The 17,626-nt window shown below is 61.6% G+C and overlaps 1 protein-coding gene across 6 annotated transcripts; it reads right to left on the bottom strand.

The window, feature by feature from the left end:
- Window positions 1-774: 774 nt before the first annotated feature.
- On the bottom strand, window positions 775-16,420 carry Gabrd (gamma-aminobutyric acid type A receptor subunit delta). 6 transcript variants are annotated; one of them, XM_090335998.1, is made up of 10 exons: window positions 15,526-15,709; window positions 11,054-11,134; window positions 10,665-10,777; window positions 10,125-10,192; window positions 8,616-8,836; window positions 3,460-3,542; window positions 2,903-3,040; window positions 2,256-2,411; window positions 1,582-1,793; window positions 775-1,412 (listed from the first exon to the last, which is right to left on the bottom strand). In XM_090335998.1, exons 3-10 carry the CDS (start codon window positions 10,771-10,773, stop codon window positions 1,116-1,118), a joined length of 1,284 nt encoding a protein of 427 aa, XP_090192124.1. In that variant the 5' UTR covers window positions 10,774-10,777; window positions 11,054-11,134; window positions 15,526-15,709; the 3' UTR covers window positions 775-1,115. The 6 variants fall into 6 exon arrangements, with proteins under 6 accessions (XP_090192124.1, XP_090192121.1, XP_090192122.1 ...); XM_090335995.1 differs by lacking the exons at window positions 11,054-11,134; window positions 15,526-15,709 and adding an exon at window positions 16,238-16,420; XM_090335996.1 differs by lacking the exon at window positions 11,054-11,134.
- Window positions 16,421-17,626: the final 1,206 nt, after the last annotated feature.

Below are 17,626 nucleotides of genomic sequence, written 5' to 3' on the forward strand. Positions count from 1 at the left end.
GTTCCCACCACAACCAAGAGGCACCACGGTGGCTCCCTGGATCCGAGCCCAACCAGGGGTCAGAGCTGGGAGCCCCCCAAGGAGCTTCCTCTTGTGCCATGTCTGCCCTTGGCCCTGGGATTTGGAAAAGCCGTCTCAAAAAGCATGCAGCAGCCAGGCATTGATGGCTTCCGCCTGTAATCCCAGCTACTCAGAAGGCATCAAGGTTCAAAGCCAGCCTAGACACACAAACCTGGGAGACTTTTATCTCCAATTAACCAGAAAAGGCCATATGTAACAGTGTGACTCAAGGGTAGAGTGCCAGCCTTGAATGAAAAGCTGAGTGAGAGCAGCAGGTCCCTGAGTTCAAGCCCCAGCACCTGCAGCACACACACACACAAACACACACACACACACACACACACGCACGCACGCACACACACCACACACACACAAACACCACACATACACACGCGCGTACGCACACTCATACATGCACATACACATGCACGCACGCACGCGCACACACACATGCATGCACACACACATGCACACACAAATACCACACACACACACGCACACACACAGGCACACATGCATGTACATGCACACAGCTGGCCCCTCTGGGCTCCTGTCTTGATGCAGCATCTGCCTCTGGGGCTGGCTCTGCCCGTCTCCTGACTGAGCAGACCCCAGCTCTAGCTGTAGATTCACCTGAGCAGTCTCTAGAGAGGTCGGTGGGCATCCCTGGACGCCGGGCCCAGAACAGTGCTCTAACAGGAACCACTGCCCTCAGCCAGTTCAAGGTTTTATTTCATGCTGGGACCTAAGAGGCCTTACAGGGCCTTCTCCACCAGTCCATGGTAAGAGGCCCTCCACCCCACCCTCTCACGCAGAGTGAAGGCCTAGAAACCAGGAGGGGTCTGAGGACCCCACGCATGCCCCCCTGAGTCTGCCCAGTTAGCAGGAAGCAGAGGCTGGTCTCTTGAGGCTGGGGTTAGGTGGAAGGAGGCCTCGGCCTCGCACATTCTAAGAGTGTCCTGGCCACGTCTGCTCTGGAGCTCCACACAGGCTCTTGCTCTGGCAGGAGCAGCCCCACAGCAGGCCAGGTGCCGGGGCTACATGAGGGGGGCGGCTCACATGGTGTAGGCTGCCCAGTAGATGACATTGACAGCGGCAAAGGCCGCAGGAAACACCGCACGGGCATAGATGTCGATGGTGTCTGCGTCGATGGGCTTGAACCGGGCACGGAGGCCCCCGGGGCGGGCCCCGCCCCCGCCCTCCTTCTTCATCTCCCCCGTCTCCACTTCCACGGACCTGTAGGAGCCCATGAGGTTCCCAGAGACACGACATGGCCGGTGGGAAACAGCCAGCTCCTGAGTGACGCCGGCAGCGGACAGGGAGAACAGGACGATGGCATTCTTCACGTCCATCTGCACGTGGTGAGGAGCTGGGCTGAGCCCCCGCCCCCACCTGGCAGTGCCCTGGCGGACTCTGCCAGTCCCAGGCCGGCCCCTACGGCCCAGGCCAGGAAAGGGGCACGGCCCCCCGTGTGGTCCAGCCCTGGGTCTGACCCCTGACAGCACCCACCCACCCGCTCACCTCTGTCCTGCGCTTCGTGACCTTGACCTTGGCCTTGCGCTTCTTCCGGTAATCGGCATTGAAATGGGCGAAGGCATACTCCACCAGGGCGGCAAACACGAACACGTAGCAGATCCAGAAGTACACGTCCAGAGCCTTGATGGCCGACGCCCGAGGCAGGGAGGAGCGGGCGCTGACCATGAGCGTGGTCATGGTGAGGACGGTGGTAATGCCTGGCAGCCACAGCGGACACGGGCGGTCGCTGCCCCAGCCCTCCCTCCTCCTCCTCCCCCCCACACAGAGCAGGGCCTGGCTCCCAGGAAGGAGAGCCCTCCCTCCTCCTCCTCCCCCCCCCCCACACAGAGCAGGGCCTGGCTCCCAGGAAGGAGAGCCCTCCCTCCTCCTCCTCCCCCCCCACACAGAGCAGGGCCTGGCTCCCAGGAAGGAGAGCCCTCCCTCCTCCTCCTCCCCCCCCCCCACACAGAGCAGGGCCTGGCTCCCAGGAAGGAGAGCCCTCCCTCCTCCTCCTCCCCCCCCACACAGAGCAGGGCCTGGCTCCCAGGAAGGAGAGCCCCCTGAGTCCTACAGGTGGAGCTTTGGGCCAGGACAGATGGTGCCATGCTCGGGGCCAAGGGCTGGCTCTGGGCTCACTTCCCCAGCTGCTCCTCTGTGGGACAGGCCAGACCCACCCATACCTAAGGACACCCTGGCGGGCACGGCAGCCTGGCTGATCCAGAAGGAGACCCAGGACATGGCCACCAGGAGGACGGACGGCATGTAGGACTGGATGATGTAAACACCCCGATTCCTCCGCAGGTGGAAGTGCAGGCTGAGTCGGGGGAACTGGCCAGCTGCGGGGACAGTCCAGTCAGGCCAGCCGCCACCGCCTGCCCCATCCCCAGCGCTGGGCAGGGGCCTTGGCCGGTTCTTGGGCCTACCGTGAGGCTTGGGAGGGAGACCCGAGCACACGGCCTTCCTACCTGCCCCGCACAGCGCTGGGCCCCCTTCTCCTGGACCTGTCCACCCAGGAGGCCACCCCGGGAAAGAAGAGGAAAGAGAGCCCACCCCGGCTGCTGCCCCACCCCCCAGACCCTGCCTCTGTCTAGTAGAACAGGGGACTCAAGGAAGTAGGAGGGCCCCGCAGGCAGGCGGGTTCACCATCCCCGCTGAGCCCTGGTCGGATGAGAGAGAAGGCCGAGAGGGTGGACACCCGGGGGGTCAGTACAGGGGCATGTCTCCAGTCCTGGGCAGTGCCACTCAGCAATGCCTAACTCTGCCGTCTTCTAGAGGCTTCCGTGGACCCAGAGAGCAGGCTGGGAAAGCCTGGCCCGGATCTGATCACCTGACTTGAAGTTCCTCAGCTCGGTGGTAAAGCGGTAGCTGGTGATGGTGAACTGAGCCAGCTGCAGCGTGTCCAACCCGTGGATCCGCTCCTGGTTTTCCGACCAGTAGTAGACGATGTCCTCGGAAGAGTAGCCATCTGTGGGGAGGCAGGAGTGCAGGCCAGGCCCTGGCAGTTCCCCCAGGGAGCCCACAGGGACAAGCAGAGGTCCAGGCAGCATCGGGGGGGCCACACCCCACACCTCAGCTAGGACTGGAGGGGCTGGCAAACCTAGGGCACCTTTGCCAGGGGGTGCATAGCCACACAAGCCCGTCACTCCTGTTGGGTCAGCCTAGTCACCACAGCCCACCTCTTACAGGCCCCACGCAAGCCGGGGCCAGGCCTACACTGCTCCAGGCTCTCCAACCCCACTGCTCCTCCTGGCCAGGCTACTGGCGCCAATGGAGGCCCTGTGCTGGACATTCCCCAGTGCCCTGAGCCAGGCCAGCTCTGTCCATGTCGGCGCTGAGCACCTTTCCTGGTGGAGGAGGCAGAGAGGGTGTCCTGGTGCCACTCACAGCTCTCCAGCTCCAGCATGCACTCCTGCTCATCCATGGGGTACTTGGCGAGGTCCATGTCACAGGCTACTGTAGAGGTGATTCTGCCCAGACAAAGGCTGCAGTCAGGCTACCCGCCCCAGCAGTGGAGACGGCCCGAGGAGCGACAGAGAGCCAGGAGCACCTCCAGCCCAGCCACCCCGTGCACTTCCTCTGTAAGCTGCCCGGCGGGCGTGGGGGGAAAATGGTCAATTGTATAGATCTCTGGCTCTCCCTTTGGGTTTCACTTCCAGGTGCTTGACAGTTCAAGGGGGGAAGGGACAGGAGCCAGCCTGGGTCAGGCTCAACGTTGCCGAGTGTTTCTGTTTTCCAAGAAAGGTCAGCCTTTTAGATCCTGGTGTAAAATCTGACGTTTAGAAGGCTGGCAATTAGCTCTACTTCTAAAAGGCTTTCATTTGAAAATCAAGTGTTCAAATAAATAAATAAATATTTACCTATGTATTTATTTCTACCTGCATGTTCACAGCAACGTTATTCACCGGTCCATCGATGGACAGATGAACAATGACATTTTATCCAGCCATGAAAAGGTGCAACATACACCACAATGTGCACACACCTGGATGGAGCATGTGCTGTTGAGAGAAAGATGGTGGACCCGGGAGGGGACAGCTGGCCTATAATTCCATTCATGTGAAATATCCAGGGCAGGGAATCTGAAGGCTAAGAGGTGGATTGGGGTCAGGAAATCAAGTGCGCCTTTTTAACAGGTGTAGTTTTGCACCCCATAAAGCAACGTTTGTTTTGGGGGTGATGTCTTGGAGCTAAAGCCAATGGCTGCACACAGTTCATATACTAAGTGCAAGGAACTGTTCTTTTTCAAATGATTAATTTAAGTGATAGGAACTTAACACCATTTAAAAAACAAAAAGGTGCTGCTCAGGCCAGAAGGCAGCATCTGTTGTCCTTGGGTGGACAAGCTCTGGGGCAGCTGTCCGCAGGCACTGCAGACAGAAGGAGGTCTTCACCATCCCTCCCCAGCTTCCAGCAGAGGCAAGGGTAAGAGGGAGGCCCTGCCTGGGCTCTGGTGGGGTTCACTGGATGCTGTACAGGATCACCTGCCTGGGCTCTGGTGGGGTTCACTGGATACTGTACAGGATCACCTGCCTGGGCTCTGGTGGGGTTCATTGGATACTGTCCAGGATCACCTACCTGGGCTCTGGTGAGGTTCACTGGATACTGTACAGGATCACCTGCCTGGGCTCTGGTGGGGGTTCACTGGATCCTGTACAGGATCACCTGCCTGGGCTCTGGTGGGGTTCACTGGATACTGCACAGGATCACCTGCCTGGGCTCTGGTGGGGGTTCACTGGATGCTGTACAGGGTCACCTGCCTGGGCTCTGGTGGGGTTCACTGGATACTGTACAGGATCACCTGCCTGGGCTCTGGTGGGGTTCACTGGATGCTGTACAGGGTCACCTGCCTGGGCTGTGGTGGGGTTCACTGGATGCTGTACAGGATCACCTGCCTGGGCTCTGGTGGGGTTCACTGGATGTTGTATAGGATCACCTGCCTGGGCTCTGGTGGGGTTCACTGGATGTTGTATAGAATCATCTGCCTGGGCTCTGGTGGGGTTCACAGGATACTGTACAGGATCACCTGCCTGAGCTCTGGTGGGGGTTCACTGGATGCTGTACAGGGTCACCTGCCTGGGCTCTGGTGGGGTTCACTTGATACTGTACAGGATCACCTGCCTGGGCTCTGGTGGGGTTCACTGGATACTGTACAGGATCACCTGCCTGGGCTCTGGTGGGGTTCACTGGATGCTGTACAGGATCACCTGCCTGGGCTCTGGTGGGGTTCACTTGATACTGTACAGGATCACCTGCCTGGGCTCTGGTGGGGTTCACTGGATGCTGTACAGGATCACCTGCCTGGGCTCTGGTGGGGTTCACTTGATACTGTACAGGATCACCTGCCTGGGCTCTGGTGGGGTTCACTGGATACTGTACAGGATCACCTGCCTGGGCTCTGGTGGGGTTCAGTGGATGCTGTACAGGATCACCTGCCTGGGCTCTGGTGGGGTTCACTGGATGCTGTACAGGGTCACCTGCCTGGGCTCTGGTGGGGTTCACTGGATACTGTACAGGATCACCTGCCTGAGTTCTGGTGGGGGTTCACTGGATGCTGTACAGGGTCACCTGCCTGGGCTCTGGTGGGGTTCACTGGATACTGTACAGGATCACCTGCCTGGGCTCTGGTGGGGTTCACTGGATACAGTACAGGATCACCTGCCTGGGCTCTGGTGGGGTTCAGTGGATAGAGTACAGGATCACCTGCCTGGACTCTGGTGGGGGTTCAGTGGATGCTGTACAGGATCACCTGCCTGGGCTCTGGTGGGGTTGACTGGATACAGTACAGGATCACCTGCCTGGGCTCTGGTGGGGGTTCAGTGGATGCTGTACAGGATCACCTGCCTGGGCTCTGGTGGGGTTCAGTGGATACAGTACAGGATCACCTGCCTAGGCTCTGGTGGGGGTTCAGTGGATGCTATACAGGATCACCTGCCGGGGCTCTGGTGGGGGTTCAGTGGATGCTGTACAGGATCACCTGCCGGGGCTCTGGTGGGGTTCACTGGATACTGTACAGGATCACCTGCTTGGGCTCTGGTGGGGTTCACTGGATACTGTACAGGATCACCTGCCTGGGCTCTGGTGGGGTTCAGTGGATGCTGTACAGGATCACCTGCCTGGGCTCTGGTGGGGTTCACTGGATGCTGTACAGGGTCACCTGCCTGGGCTCTGGTGGGGTTCACTGGATACTGTACAGGATCACCTGCCTGAGCTCTGGTGGGGGTTCAGTGGATGCTGTACAGGATCACCTGCCTGGGCTCTGGTGGGGTTCACTGGATGCTGTACAGGATCACCTGCCTGGGCTCTGGTGGGGTTCACTGGATGTTGTATAGGATCACCTGCCTGGGCTCTGGTGGGGTTCACTGGATGTTGTATAGAATCACCTGCCTGGGCTCTGGTGGGGTTCACAGGATACTGTACAGGGTCACCTGCCTGGGCTCTGGTGGGGTTCACTGGATGCTGTACAGGATTACCTGCCTGGGCTCTGGTGGGGTTCACTTGATACTGTACAGGATCACCTGCCTGGGCTCTGGTGGGGTTCACTTGATACTGTACAGGGTCACCTGCCTGGGCTCTGGTGGGGTTCACTGGATACTGTACAGGGTCACCTGCCTGGGCTCTGGTGGGGTTCACTGGATGCTGTACAGGATCACCTCCCTGGGCTCTGGTGGGGTTCACTTGATACTGTACAGGATCACCTGCCTGGGCTCTGGTGGGGTTCACTGGATACTGTACAGGATCACCTGCCTGGGCTCTGGTGGGGTTCACTGGATACTGTACAGGATCACCTGCCTGGGCTCTGGTGGGGTTCACTGGATGCTGTACAGGATCACCTGCCTGGGCTCTGGTGGGGTTCACTGGATGTTGTATAGAATCACCTGCCTGGGCTCTGGTGGGGTTCACTGGATACTGTACAGGATCACCTGCCTGAGCTCTGGTGGGGGTTCACTGGATGCTGTACAGGGTCACCTGCCTGGGCTCTGGTGGGGTTCACTGGATACTGTACAGGATCACCTGCCTGGGCTCTGGTGGGGTTCACTGGATACAGTACAGGATCACCTGCCTGGGCTCTGGTGGGGTTCAGTGGATACAGTACAGGATCACCTGCCTGGACTCTGGTGGGGGTTCAGTGGATGCTGTACAGGATCACCTGCCTGGGCTCTGGTGGGGTTGACTGGATACAGTACAGGATCACCTGCCTGGGCTCTGGTGGGGGTTCAGTGGATACTATACAGGGTCACCTGCCTGGGCTCTGGTGGGGTTCAGTGGATACAGTACAGGATCACCTGCCTAGGCTCTGGTGGGGGTTCAGTGGATGCTGTACAGGATCACCTGCCGGGGCTCTGGTGGGGGTTCAGTAGATGCTGTACAGGATCACCTGCCGGGGCTCTGGTGGGGTTCACTGGATACTGTACAGGATCACCTGCTTGGGCTCTGGTGGGGTTCACTGGATACTGTACAGGATCACCTGCCTGGGCTCTGGTGGGGGTTCACTGGATACTGTACAGGATCACCTGCCTAGGCTCTGGTGGGGTTCACTTGATACTACTGTACAGGATCACCTGCCTGGGCTCCGGTGGGGGTTCAGTGGATGCTGTACAGGGTCACCTGCCTGGGCTCTGGTGGGGTTCACTTGATACTGTACAGGATCACCTGCCTGGGCTCTGGTGGGGTTCACTGGATACTGTACAGGATCACCTGCCTGGGCTCAGGTGGGGTTCACTGGATGGTGTACAGGATCACCTGCCTGGGCTCTGGTGGGGTTCACTGGATACTGTACAGGATCACCTGCCTGGGTTCAGGTGGGGGTTCACTGGATACTGTACAGGATCACCTGCCTAGGCTCTGGTGGGGTTCACTGGATACTGTACAGGGTCACCTGCCTTGGCTCCGGTGGGAGTTCAGTGGATGCTGTACAGGATCACCTGCCTGGGCTCTGGTGGGGTTCACTGGATGCTGTACAGGATCACCTGCCCGGGCTCTGGTGGGGTTCACTGGATACTGTACAGGGTCACCTGCCCGGGCTCTGGTGGGGTTCACTGGATACTTCACAGGATCACCTGCCTGGGCTCTGGTGGGGTTCACTGGATGTTGTACAGGATCACCTGCCTGGGCTCTGGTGGGGTTCACTGGATGCTGTACAGGATCACCTGCCTGGGCTCTGGTGGGGTTCACTGGATACTTCACAGGATCACCTGCCTGGGCTCTGGTGGGGTTCACTGGATGTTATACAGGATCACCTGCCTGGGCTCTGGTGGGGTTCACTGGATGCTGTACAGTATCACCTGCCTGGGCTCAGGTGGGGTTCACTGGGTGTTGGATAGGATCACCTGCCTGGGCTCTTGTGGGGTTCACTGGATGCTGTACAGGATCACCTGCCTGGGCTCTGGTGGGGTTCACTGGATAAAGTACAGGATCACCTGCCTGGGCTCTGGTGGGGTTCACTGGATAATGTACAGGATCACCTGCCTGGGCTCTGGTGGGGTTCACTGGATGCTGTATAGGATCACCTGCCTGGGCTCTGGTGGGGGTGGGGGGCTCACCGGATGCTGTACAGAATCACCCCGTCGGGCTGTAACCGGATGAGCTTGTTCTCCACGGTCACGTCATGGAACCAGGCTGACTTGGCATTCACGATGAAGGTGTCTGGGACCCACAGCTTGTCCACAAAGCGGCTGTCCAGGCCCAGGGTCTCATTGGTGTGGTTGTAGGAGAGCCTGCCATCCCGCCAGCTCTGGTGCAGGAACACCGTCATGGTGTACTCCTGTGGGGTCAGGTGGTCAATGGGCTTTGTCCCCGGGGCGGGGCAAGTGTCCAGATACCCCCCCCCGCAGGACAAGTGTCCAGACATCCCCTACCCCCCCCCCGCAGGACAAGTGTCCAGACACCTCCTACCCCCCTCCACAGGAGGAGTGTCCAGACATCCCCTACCCCCCTGCAAGACGAGTGTCCAGAACCCCCTCCACAGGACAAGTGTCCAGAACCCCCTCCATAGGACAAGTGTCCAGAACTCCCTCCCCCCTCCACAGGACGAGTGTCCAGAACCCCCTCCCCCCTCCACAGGACGAGTGTCCAGAACCCCCTCCACAGGACAAGTGTCCAGAACCCCCTGCACAGGACAAGTGTCCAGAACCCCCTCCCCCCTCCACAGGACGAGTGTCCAGAACCCCCTCCACAGGACAAGTGTCCAGAACCCCCTCCACAGGACGAGTGTCCAGAACCCCCTCCCCCCTCCACAGGACGAGTGTCCAGAACCCCCTCCACAGGACGAGTGTCCAGAACCCCCTCCACAGGACAAGTGTCCAGAACCCCCTCCACAGGACGAGTGTCCAGAACCCCCTCCACAGGACGAGTGTCCAGAACCCCCTCCCCCCTCCACAGGACGAGTGTCCAGAACCCCCTCCACAGGACGAGTGTCCAGAACCCCCTCCCCCCTCCACAGGACGAGTGTCCAGAACCCCCTCCACAGGACAAGTGTCCAGAACCCCCTCCACAGGACGAGTGTCCAGAACCCCCTCCACAGGACGAGTGTCCAGAACCCCCTGCACAGGACGAGTGTCCAGAACCCCCTCCCCCCTCCACAGGACGAGTGTCCAGAACCCCCTCCACAGGACGAGTGTCCAGAACCCCCTCCACAGGACAAGTGTCCAGAACCCCCTCCACAGGACGAGTGTCCAGAACCCCCTCCCCCCTCCACAGGACGAGTGTCCAGAACCCCCTCCCCCCTCCACAGGACGAGTGTCCAGAACCCCCTCCACAGGACAAGTGTCCAGAACCCCCTCCACAGGACGAGTGTCCAGAACCCCCTCCACAGGACGAGTGTCCAGAACCCCCTCCCCCCTCCACAGGACGAGTGTCCAGAACCCCCTCCCCCCTCCACAGGACGAGTGTTCAGAACCCCCTCCCCCTCTACAGGATGAGTGTCCAGACATCCCCTCCCCCCTCCACAGGACGAGTGTTCAGAACCCCCTCCCCCTCCACAGGACGAGTGTCCAGACATCCCCCCCCCCCGCCTGAGGCCGCAGCCCTGGGAGATGGTGGTCTCCACCTACCATGTTGGCCTCTGAGATGTGGTCGATGCTGGCCACCTCCAGAGCCAGGGCCACGTTCACAGGGGGACCTGCAAGACGCCCAGGGTGACAGGGCTCAACTAGCATGGCAGGGGACCCAGCCCAGCACCCTCAGCCGCTGGGCCAGGCCAGGCTGCCCCTCACACCCAGGGAGGGCAGGAGGGAACCACCAGGGCCTCTGGAAGGGTGGACACAGCGTCACCCCGGGGCCTCTGGAAGGGTGGACACAGCGTCACCCCGGGGCCTCTGGAAGGGTGGACACAGCGTCACCCCGGGGCCTCTGGAAGGGTGGACACAGCGTCACCCCGGGGCCTCTGGAAGGGTGGACACAGCGTCACCCCGGGGCCTCTGGAAGGGTGGACACAGCGTCACCACCATGGGTGGAAGAGTTCTTTTCCCTCGGTCTCCCTGATGAAGCCCTGGTGAAGAGCCCTACTCCTGCCAGCCCACGGCTGGCGGGGCCATGTCCACAGCCACCCAAGGTGTGGATGTCCCTGTTGGCCACATCCCTTGCCCTCTCACCTCCAATGCCAGGCCGGAAGTTGCGGGCATAGCCCTCTATTAAGCCATCCAAGTTGGGGAGCCAGGATATCTCTAGGTTGGAGGCCACGTAGTCCCCAATGTCGTTCATGGCTCTGGAACAAAAGGCCATCTGGCTGGCGACGGGCGGGCACCAGCTCTGAGCTTGCTCCCCTCCTGGGATGGGGTGCTGCCTTGGCACCAGGGCCAGGACTACAGGAAGGACCAGGTGCCAGCTCTCCAAAGGTCCTCTGCTCTCCTGCTCGTCTGCTCAGCCTTGGAGCCTCCCCTCCGGGCCGGGGGGGGGGGGGGGGGCGTTGCCCTGCGCCACTGTCCTCCCAGCCCACCAGAACAACCCCAAGGCCAGGAGAAGGGCCTCCCTCCAGCCTCACCCCTGAGGCTCCAATCCAAGGAGGAACCAGAGATCACCACAGACTCCCTCTCTGTGTGGGCAAAGCTTCCTCAGGCCTGGACTGGGGGAAAAGGAGTGGGAGGGGTTGATAGAGCCCCGGCCTTGTGACTCACGCCTGTAATCCCAGCTCTTACAGAAGGTACAGGTAGGGAGGAATGCAGTTCAAGGCCAAGACAGACAACCCCCTCCCAAAACAACAACAAGCTAACAAGTCAGGCAGAGGGTCAGCTCAAGCCTGTAATCCTAGCTATTTGAGAGACTGATATTAGGGGATCTAGTCGAAGCCAGTCAGGACCAGTTCATGGGATTTGATCTGACCAAGGGCTGGGACAAGGCTGCTCCTGTTATCCCAGCAGGTCACAAACGCACAGACAGGAGGCCCTCAGTCCAGGCCTCCCTGAGCATAAAGCAAGACCCCGTCTCAAAAATAACCCACACCGGCTGGGAATGTGGCTTCGCGGTAGAGTGCTTGCCTAGCAAGTAGAAAGCCCTGGGCTCCATTCCTCAGTATCACATACACACAAAAAAGCCAGAAGTGGTGCTGGGGCTCATGTGGTAGAGAGACAGCCTCGAACAAACAAAGCCCAGGGGCAGGGCAGGCCCTGAGTTCAAACCCCAGGACTGGCTATGAATCAGTCAATAACCAACACAAAACGGAGGGACAAAGGGGACAAATGCCACTAGTGGGTGGGGATCAGAGGGAAGAAGTGGGAAAGAGTGAGGGAAGGGGCCACCTTGTCCAAAAAGAAATGTGCTCTTAGTCGGCCACGGCGGCTCTCCCCTGTAATCCTAGCTACCCAGGCGGCGGAGATCTGAGGATCACAGTTCAAATTCAGCCGGGCACTAAAGGTGAGGCTTTTTTTGGTTTTGTTTTGTTTTTGTGGGTCATGGGGCTTGAACTTGGCCTGCGTGCTGTCCTTGAGCTCTTCAAGTCAAGGCTACCACCCTACTCCTGGGTCTGGGCGCTGACCCCGAGCTCTTCGACTCAAGGCTACCACCCTACCCTTGAGCCAAGCCCCACTTCTCTTTTCTAGAGGTTAATTGGAGATAAGAGTGTCAGGTCTTTTTGTGCTCTGGCTGGCATTGAACCTTGATCCTCAGACCTCAGCCTCCAGCGTAGCTAGGATGACAGGTTCAGCTGGAACAGAGACGCTTATCTCCAGTTAACCACTAGAAAACCTGGAAGTGGACTGTGGCTCAAGGGGTAGGGAGGTAGCCTTGAGCTGAAGAGCTCAGAGGCAGCACCCAGGTCCAGAGTTCAAGTCCCATGACTGACAACAACAACAAGAAAATTAAAATTAAACAAAAATAAACGGGGGCTGGGAGCTTTCGGCCTAGTGGTAAAGTGCTTGCCTAGCTTACATGAAGACCCGGGTTTGAGTCTTTGGCACCACATGCATAGAAAAGCCAGAAGTGGTGCTGCGGCTCAAGTGGCAGGACACACTAGCCTTGAGGAAAAAGTGTCCAAGGCCAGCGCCCAGGCCCTGAATTCAAGCCCCGAGACTGGCCAAAAGTAAGTACAAACACAAACAAACTTCTGTTGCGGGAAGTCACCAGTATGCCGCACACCGGGCTTCTTGGCCCCAGGGGGAGGGCGCCGTCCTGAGGGAGGGGGTGGAGGCAAGGCACTCGGGCAAGTCTCTGACTCACTGCTGTGTCAGGGGCTGCAGACAAGGTCTCTGGGTCATCTTGGCACCTAGCTGTTCATTCTGAATAACGGGAGAGCATTTCTTCTTCATCTCCATCCAGCCAGCCAGCCAGCCAGCCACAGATGCCATGCAGTCATGCCTTGCGGTGGGGTCCCTTGGGACGTGCTGAGCCATGTACAGAGGTCCAGGTCTTGTGGGGGCAAAACAAGGGTCCTTGAGTGCACACCACTCCAGACGGGGGTGAGGACAAGTGTGCCAGGGACAGCCTCGGTGAAGACGCCACGTCAGATCCCATGGGGGTCGTGGGCTCTGGAGAGGGCAGGCTCCGAGGCCCCACTCAGCAGCATGCGCCACAGCATGGCTCAGGGCAGGCGCAGGGGTCCTCCCCTGGGGCAGGGAACGCCTCCTGGTTCTGTGGTGAGGGTCACGCTTGAAATGCCGTTTTGCTGCAACTTTGAGAAGTACTTGAGGAATGGGACTCCACAAGGCCTTTCGCCACCCCTGCTCCTAGGTGGGTCTTCCGACTTCCCAGGGCTGCCTGGGTTTAGGAGGTAAGATGGAGCCACGTTCCCTGAGCCACTTTTCTTAGCCTTGAGCTGAAGAGCGCAGGGACAGTGCCCAGGCTGAGTTCATGCCCCATGACCCACACACAAAAAAAGGAGTAGAGTGCTGATCTTGAGCAAACAGCTCAGAGACAGACAGTTCTCAGGACAGGCACTAAGTTCAAGCCCCAGGACTGAAACACACGCGCACACACACACACACACACACGCACACACACACGCACACACACGCACGCACACACGCATACACACACACACGCACGCACACAGAATGCAAATGGAAGTCACCCTGAAGGGCGGATGTAAAGGAACTCGAATTAGGCTTTATTTTGGGACTAGCCAGCTGCCATGCAGCCAGCCTAGAGTGAGGTGATCAGGTGACGCTCTCTTTCCTGAGACCACCTCTCGCCCATCTTGACTGATGGTGTGTGTGCACCTCTCTTCTGCCCCAGTTCCAGGAAGCTCCACCAGGGACTGGCTATCCCCAGGGAGTGAGGAGAGAACCCACTCCAACCCTCATCTCTCTTCCCTCCTAGGGCAGCGGCTGGCCAGTATTCCTGGTTGTGAGAGGCTGGGACAGCTGGGAAGGAGGACACACTCCCTGGCTGGGACAGATACACAGGACATCTGAAGCTGACATGGCTTGGGGAGGAAATCTGCAGGCAGGGAGCTTGGCATGCTATAGGAAAGTCTCCACTCTGACTGGTGAGCCAAGAAGAGTGTGGCAGAGGCCTGCTGCCTCCTCCAGTGTCTTAGAACCCAGAGGCAAACCCAGGGCCAAAATACCCTTTGGAGGGGTGAAAAGAGACAGGTGCTAGGCTACAGGCCTACACTTGAGTTTAGAAATTCTGACACATAAGGACAGCAGGCACCGTGAGCACATTAGCTGCCACCCCAGGCTGCTGTGCTATGTGTTCAGCCCTCCCTCTGCTCCTGGTCCCACCCCTGTCATTTGTCTGTGCTCCTGGGGACAGAAAGGGAAGGTGGGTGCAGCCCAGCAAGGCAGCAGGATGCCCCTCCCTGCAGGATCCATCCGCGTGCACACACAAGCCCCCGGATCCCGACAGCTCTGCTTTTAGAGCAACGCGAACCTCGCTAGCATCCCAGTTACCAAGGCAAACAGGAGCCTGCGACCATCGCACTGCGAGCTCCAGGGAGACGGGGTGGTGGCAGCCTGCAGGGACACTCACATGGCATGCAGTCCGTGGGCTCGGTGTCCGCTGCCTGTGCAGGTCCTCAGGCTCAGGGCCCAGCTACAAATGTCACACATGCACTCCCACGCTTACCCACACCTCCCCAGCAAGAACCACAGGGATTCAGCCAGAACGGGCCCATTGTCCCTAACAGCACTCCAACAACAAGGAGGCTGAGGAAAGAGGGACAGGTGTCCAGGGCAGAGGGGACCCCAAAGTTGATGACAGAGTCCCTGAGCAGATGGCACCACCCTGGGTCCAAAGGTCACCACAAAGGCGTCCTCAGCCACCACTCCAGGCAAAGCCAAGAGCAGGAAGCTTGGTGAAATCACATCTAAAAGACCAAGTTTAAGATGTGGCAAGACTGGTAACCATCTTCCATGAGAGGGCGTGGCAGTGGCACCTGCTGCCGCCGTGCAGGCGGCCTCCCCTGCCCCCCCCCCCAGATCAGCAGCTGTACAACCCTTTTCCTGACACCGCAGGGCCACTCTCCAGTCAGAGGAGAGCTTGGAGATTTAGGGAAGGGGATGTGAGACGTATACAGACTTTGGGGAGGAGGGGTGTCTGGAGAATGTCCCTGCAGAAAAGCTAGAAAAGCTAAGCAGACCTGGAGTCTCACATCCATGCAGCAAAGGCTACAAACTCCTATGGCTGCCATAGGAGTTTGGGTGTCAAACTTGGGCTAAAACTTTGAGGTGTCAGAGCTGTTTGGATTTCGTACTCTTGGCTACATGGCCATGGGCTCGGCTGGCTGCTGGTGGCAGAACCCTAGCACCTGCATCTGCAGGGATGTCCCCACATCACCTTTCTAGGTAGCCTGAAGTTTCAAAAGGAGAAAAAGGGAAAGGCTTGTGGGGCAGGGGATCTCTATGGAGGGGACAAAGCTCCTCCCGAGACAGTGACTATGGAGGCCCATAGTCGGTACTCATTCTGTGGTCTCCAGTCCATCAGTCAGTCACACTTTCAGCTCAGCCTAGGCCTCCTGGGCCTGTCTCCTGGCTACCCAGATGGAAACACTGCCACCTCCCATCGCATGCCTCTGAGTACCTATGGCCAAAACGCAGGCTGAGAGTCCACCACTTCTGGCATCCCGCTCAATTGACCTTGAAGTCCAGAGTGCTGGAGACCCGCTTTGACGGTGGAGGCGCCTTCCTGGGCTCTTACAGCTCCCAGGACAGGAAGCCGGGCTCCCTGCGGAGGCCCGCGACGCCCTGCCGGGCCAGAACCCCGGTCCGACCCGAGGCAGGAGCGGCGGGAGGGAGGGAGCGAGGGCGGGCGGGGCCCTGCCTGGGCAGCAGGACCCGATTGCTCCAGTCAGCCGGGAACGCCCGGGCTCAGCTGGAAACGGCCGCAGGAACCGGGACGGGGACCCCGCGAGCAGGGCCTGGGCCTGGGCCAGCTCGGGGCCCGCGCCCGCCCAGTGTGTCCCAGGCCGCGGCGCCCCGCCGCCCCGCTGCCCCCACTCCTGCGCCCCCCCGGTCTCCCTGCCTGCAGGGCGCCGGCCAGGCGGGGCCCGACGGGGCCCCGGGACCCCGGGTCGTCCCGGCCCGCGCGCCGCGTTCAGCACCGGCCCGCGGACAGCACCCGGGCGGCGAGCCCGACGCGGGCCCCGCAGCCCCCGGCCGCCCGGCGAGCTGGGGCGCCGCCGCCCGCGCTGGGCCCGACGGCCCCGGGGACGCAGCCTCGGGGCCGGGAGGGCGCGGCGGGCCCCGTGGGCTCCCGCCCGCCGCGAGGCGCCCCGACCCCGCCACCCGCTCACCTGGCGCCCCGGGGCGGCGGCGCGCACAGCAGCAGGAGCGGGGCCAGCAGGCAGCCCCGCACGTCCATGGCCTCCTGGGCTGCGCGCGGGACGGCTCCGGCCGGCCCCGGCCCGTCTCACCGCGCGCAAAGTTGCTTAGCCCGCGGCCGCGCGGCGGCACCAGAGGGGCCCGAGCGCCCAGAGCGCGGCCAAGGCGCGGGGCGGACCGAGCGGGGCGGACCGAGCGGGGCGGGCCCCGCCCCTGCCCCAGGCCCCGCCCCCGCCCCGGCCCCGCCCTCCCGAGGTCCACCCTGCCCAGAGCTCCGCCCCTCGCGCCCCGAACTCCGCCCAGAATCCGGCCCCGCCCACCGACGCGCCCGCGCCCCGCCCCCCGCCCGGCTCCCGCCCCGCCCCGCTCCCGCCCAGCCCCGCTCCTCCGCTCCCCCGCGCGCCTCCCACGCCGCGCTCCGCTCCCCGCGTGCCGCGCCCGGGCCGCGTGCTGCCCTCGCCTCCCGCCCCGCTCCGCCGCGCCCGGGTCCCCACGCGGAGCAGCCCGGCGGCGAGGCCGGCCGCGGGGCTGTGGCTCCGGGAAGGGGCGCGCGGCCCGGCGTCGTTAGAACGGCGGACGGCGGGCGCGGCCGAGCGGGGCGGGGGGCGGGGCGCCGAGGGGGAGCGGGGAGGGGAGGGCGGGAGCGGGCGGGCGGGGAGGTTGGGGGGCGGGAGGCCGGGGAGCGGGCGGGCGGGGGGAGCGGAGTCCGGGGGAGGGGGCGGCCTCGTGGGCTAAGTTGACCACCCGGCCGGGCGTCGTGGAGTCCGGGGGAGGGGGAGGAGGGGCAGGACCGACGCGCTCACCCCGCCCTCCTCTGCACCTCTGCACGGGGCGGGTGGGTGGACCTGGATCGGGGTTCAAAGCCAGCCTGGCACCAAGGACCTGAGCCTCCAGTGAACTCCAGAGAACGGGAGGCAGCCTGGAGCCGGGGGAGGCGGGGCTGGAGCCAGGGGAGGCCGGGATGGAGCCAGGGAGGCGGGGCTGGAGCCAGGGGAGGCGGAGCTGGAGCCAGGGGAGGCCGGGCTGGACCCAGGGAAGGCGGAGATGGAGCCAGGGGAGGCGGGGCTGGAGCCAGGGAGGCGGGGCTGGAGCCAGGGGAGGCGGGGCTGGAGCCAGGGGAGGCGGGGCTGGAGTCAGGGGAGGCGGGGCTGGAGCCAGGGGAGGCCCTGCTGGAGTCAGGGGAGGCGGAGCTGGAGCCAGGGGAGGCCGGGCTGGACCCAGGGAAGGCGGAGATGGAGCCAGGGGAGGCGGGGCTGGAGCCGGGGGAGGCCGGGCTGGAGCCGGGGGAGGCGGGGCTGGAGCCAGGGGAGGCCGGGATGGAGCCAGGGAGGCGGGGCTGGAGCCAGGGGAGGCGGGGATGG

Source organism: Megascapheus bottae, chromosome 6, assembly GCF_031878675.1.
Source record: "Megascapheus bottae isolate mThoBot1 chromosome 6, mThoBot2.hap1, whole genome shotgun sequence".
In the NCBI taxonomy this organism is placed as follows: domain Eukaryota; kingdom Metazoa; phylum Chordata; class Mammalia; order Rodentia; family Geomyidae; genus Megascapheus; species Megascapheus bottae.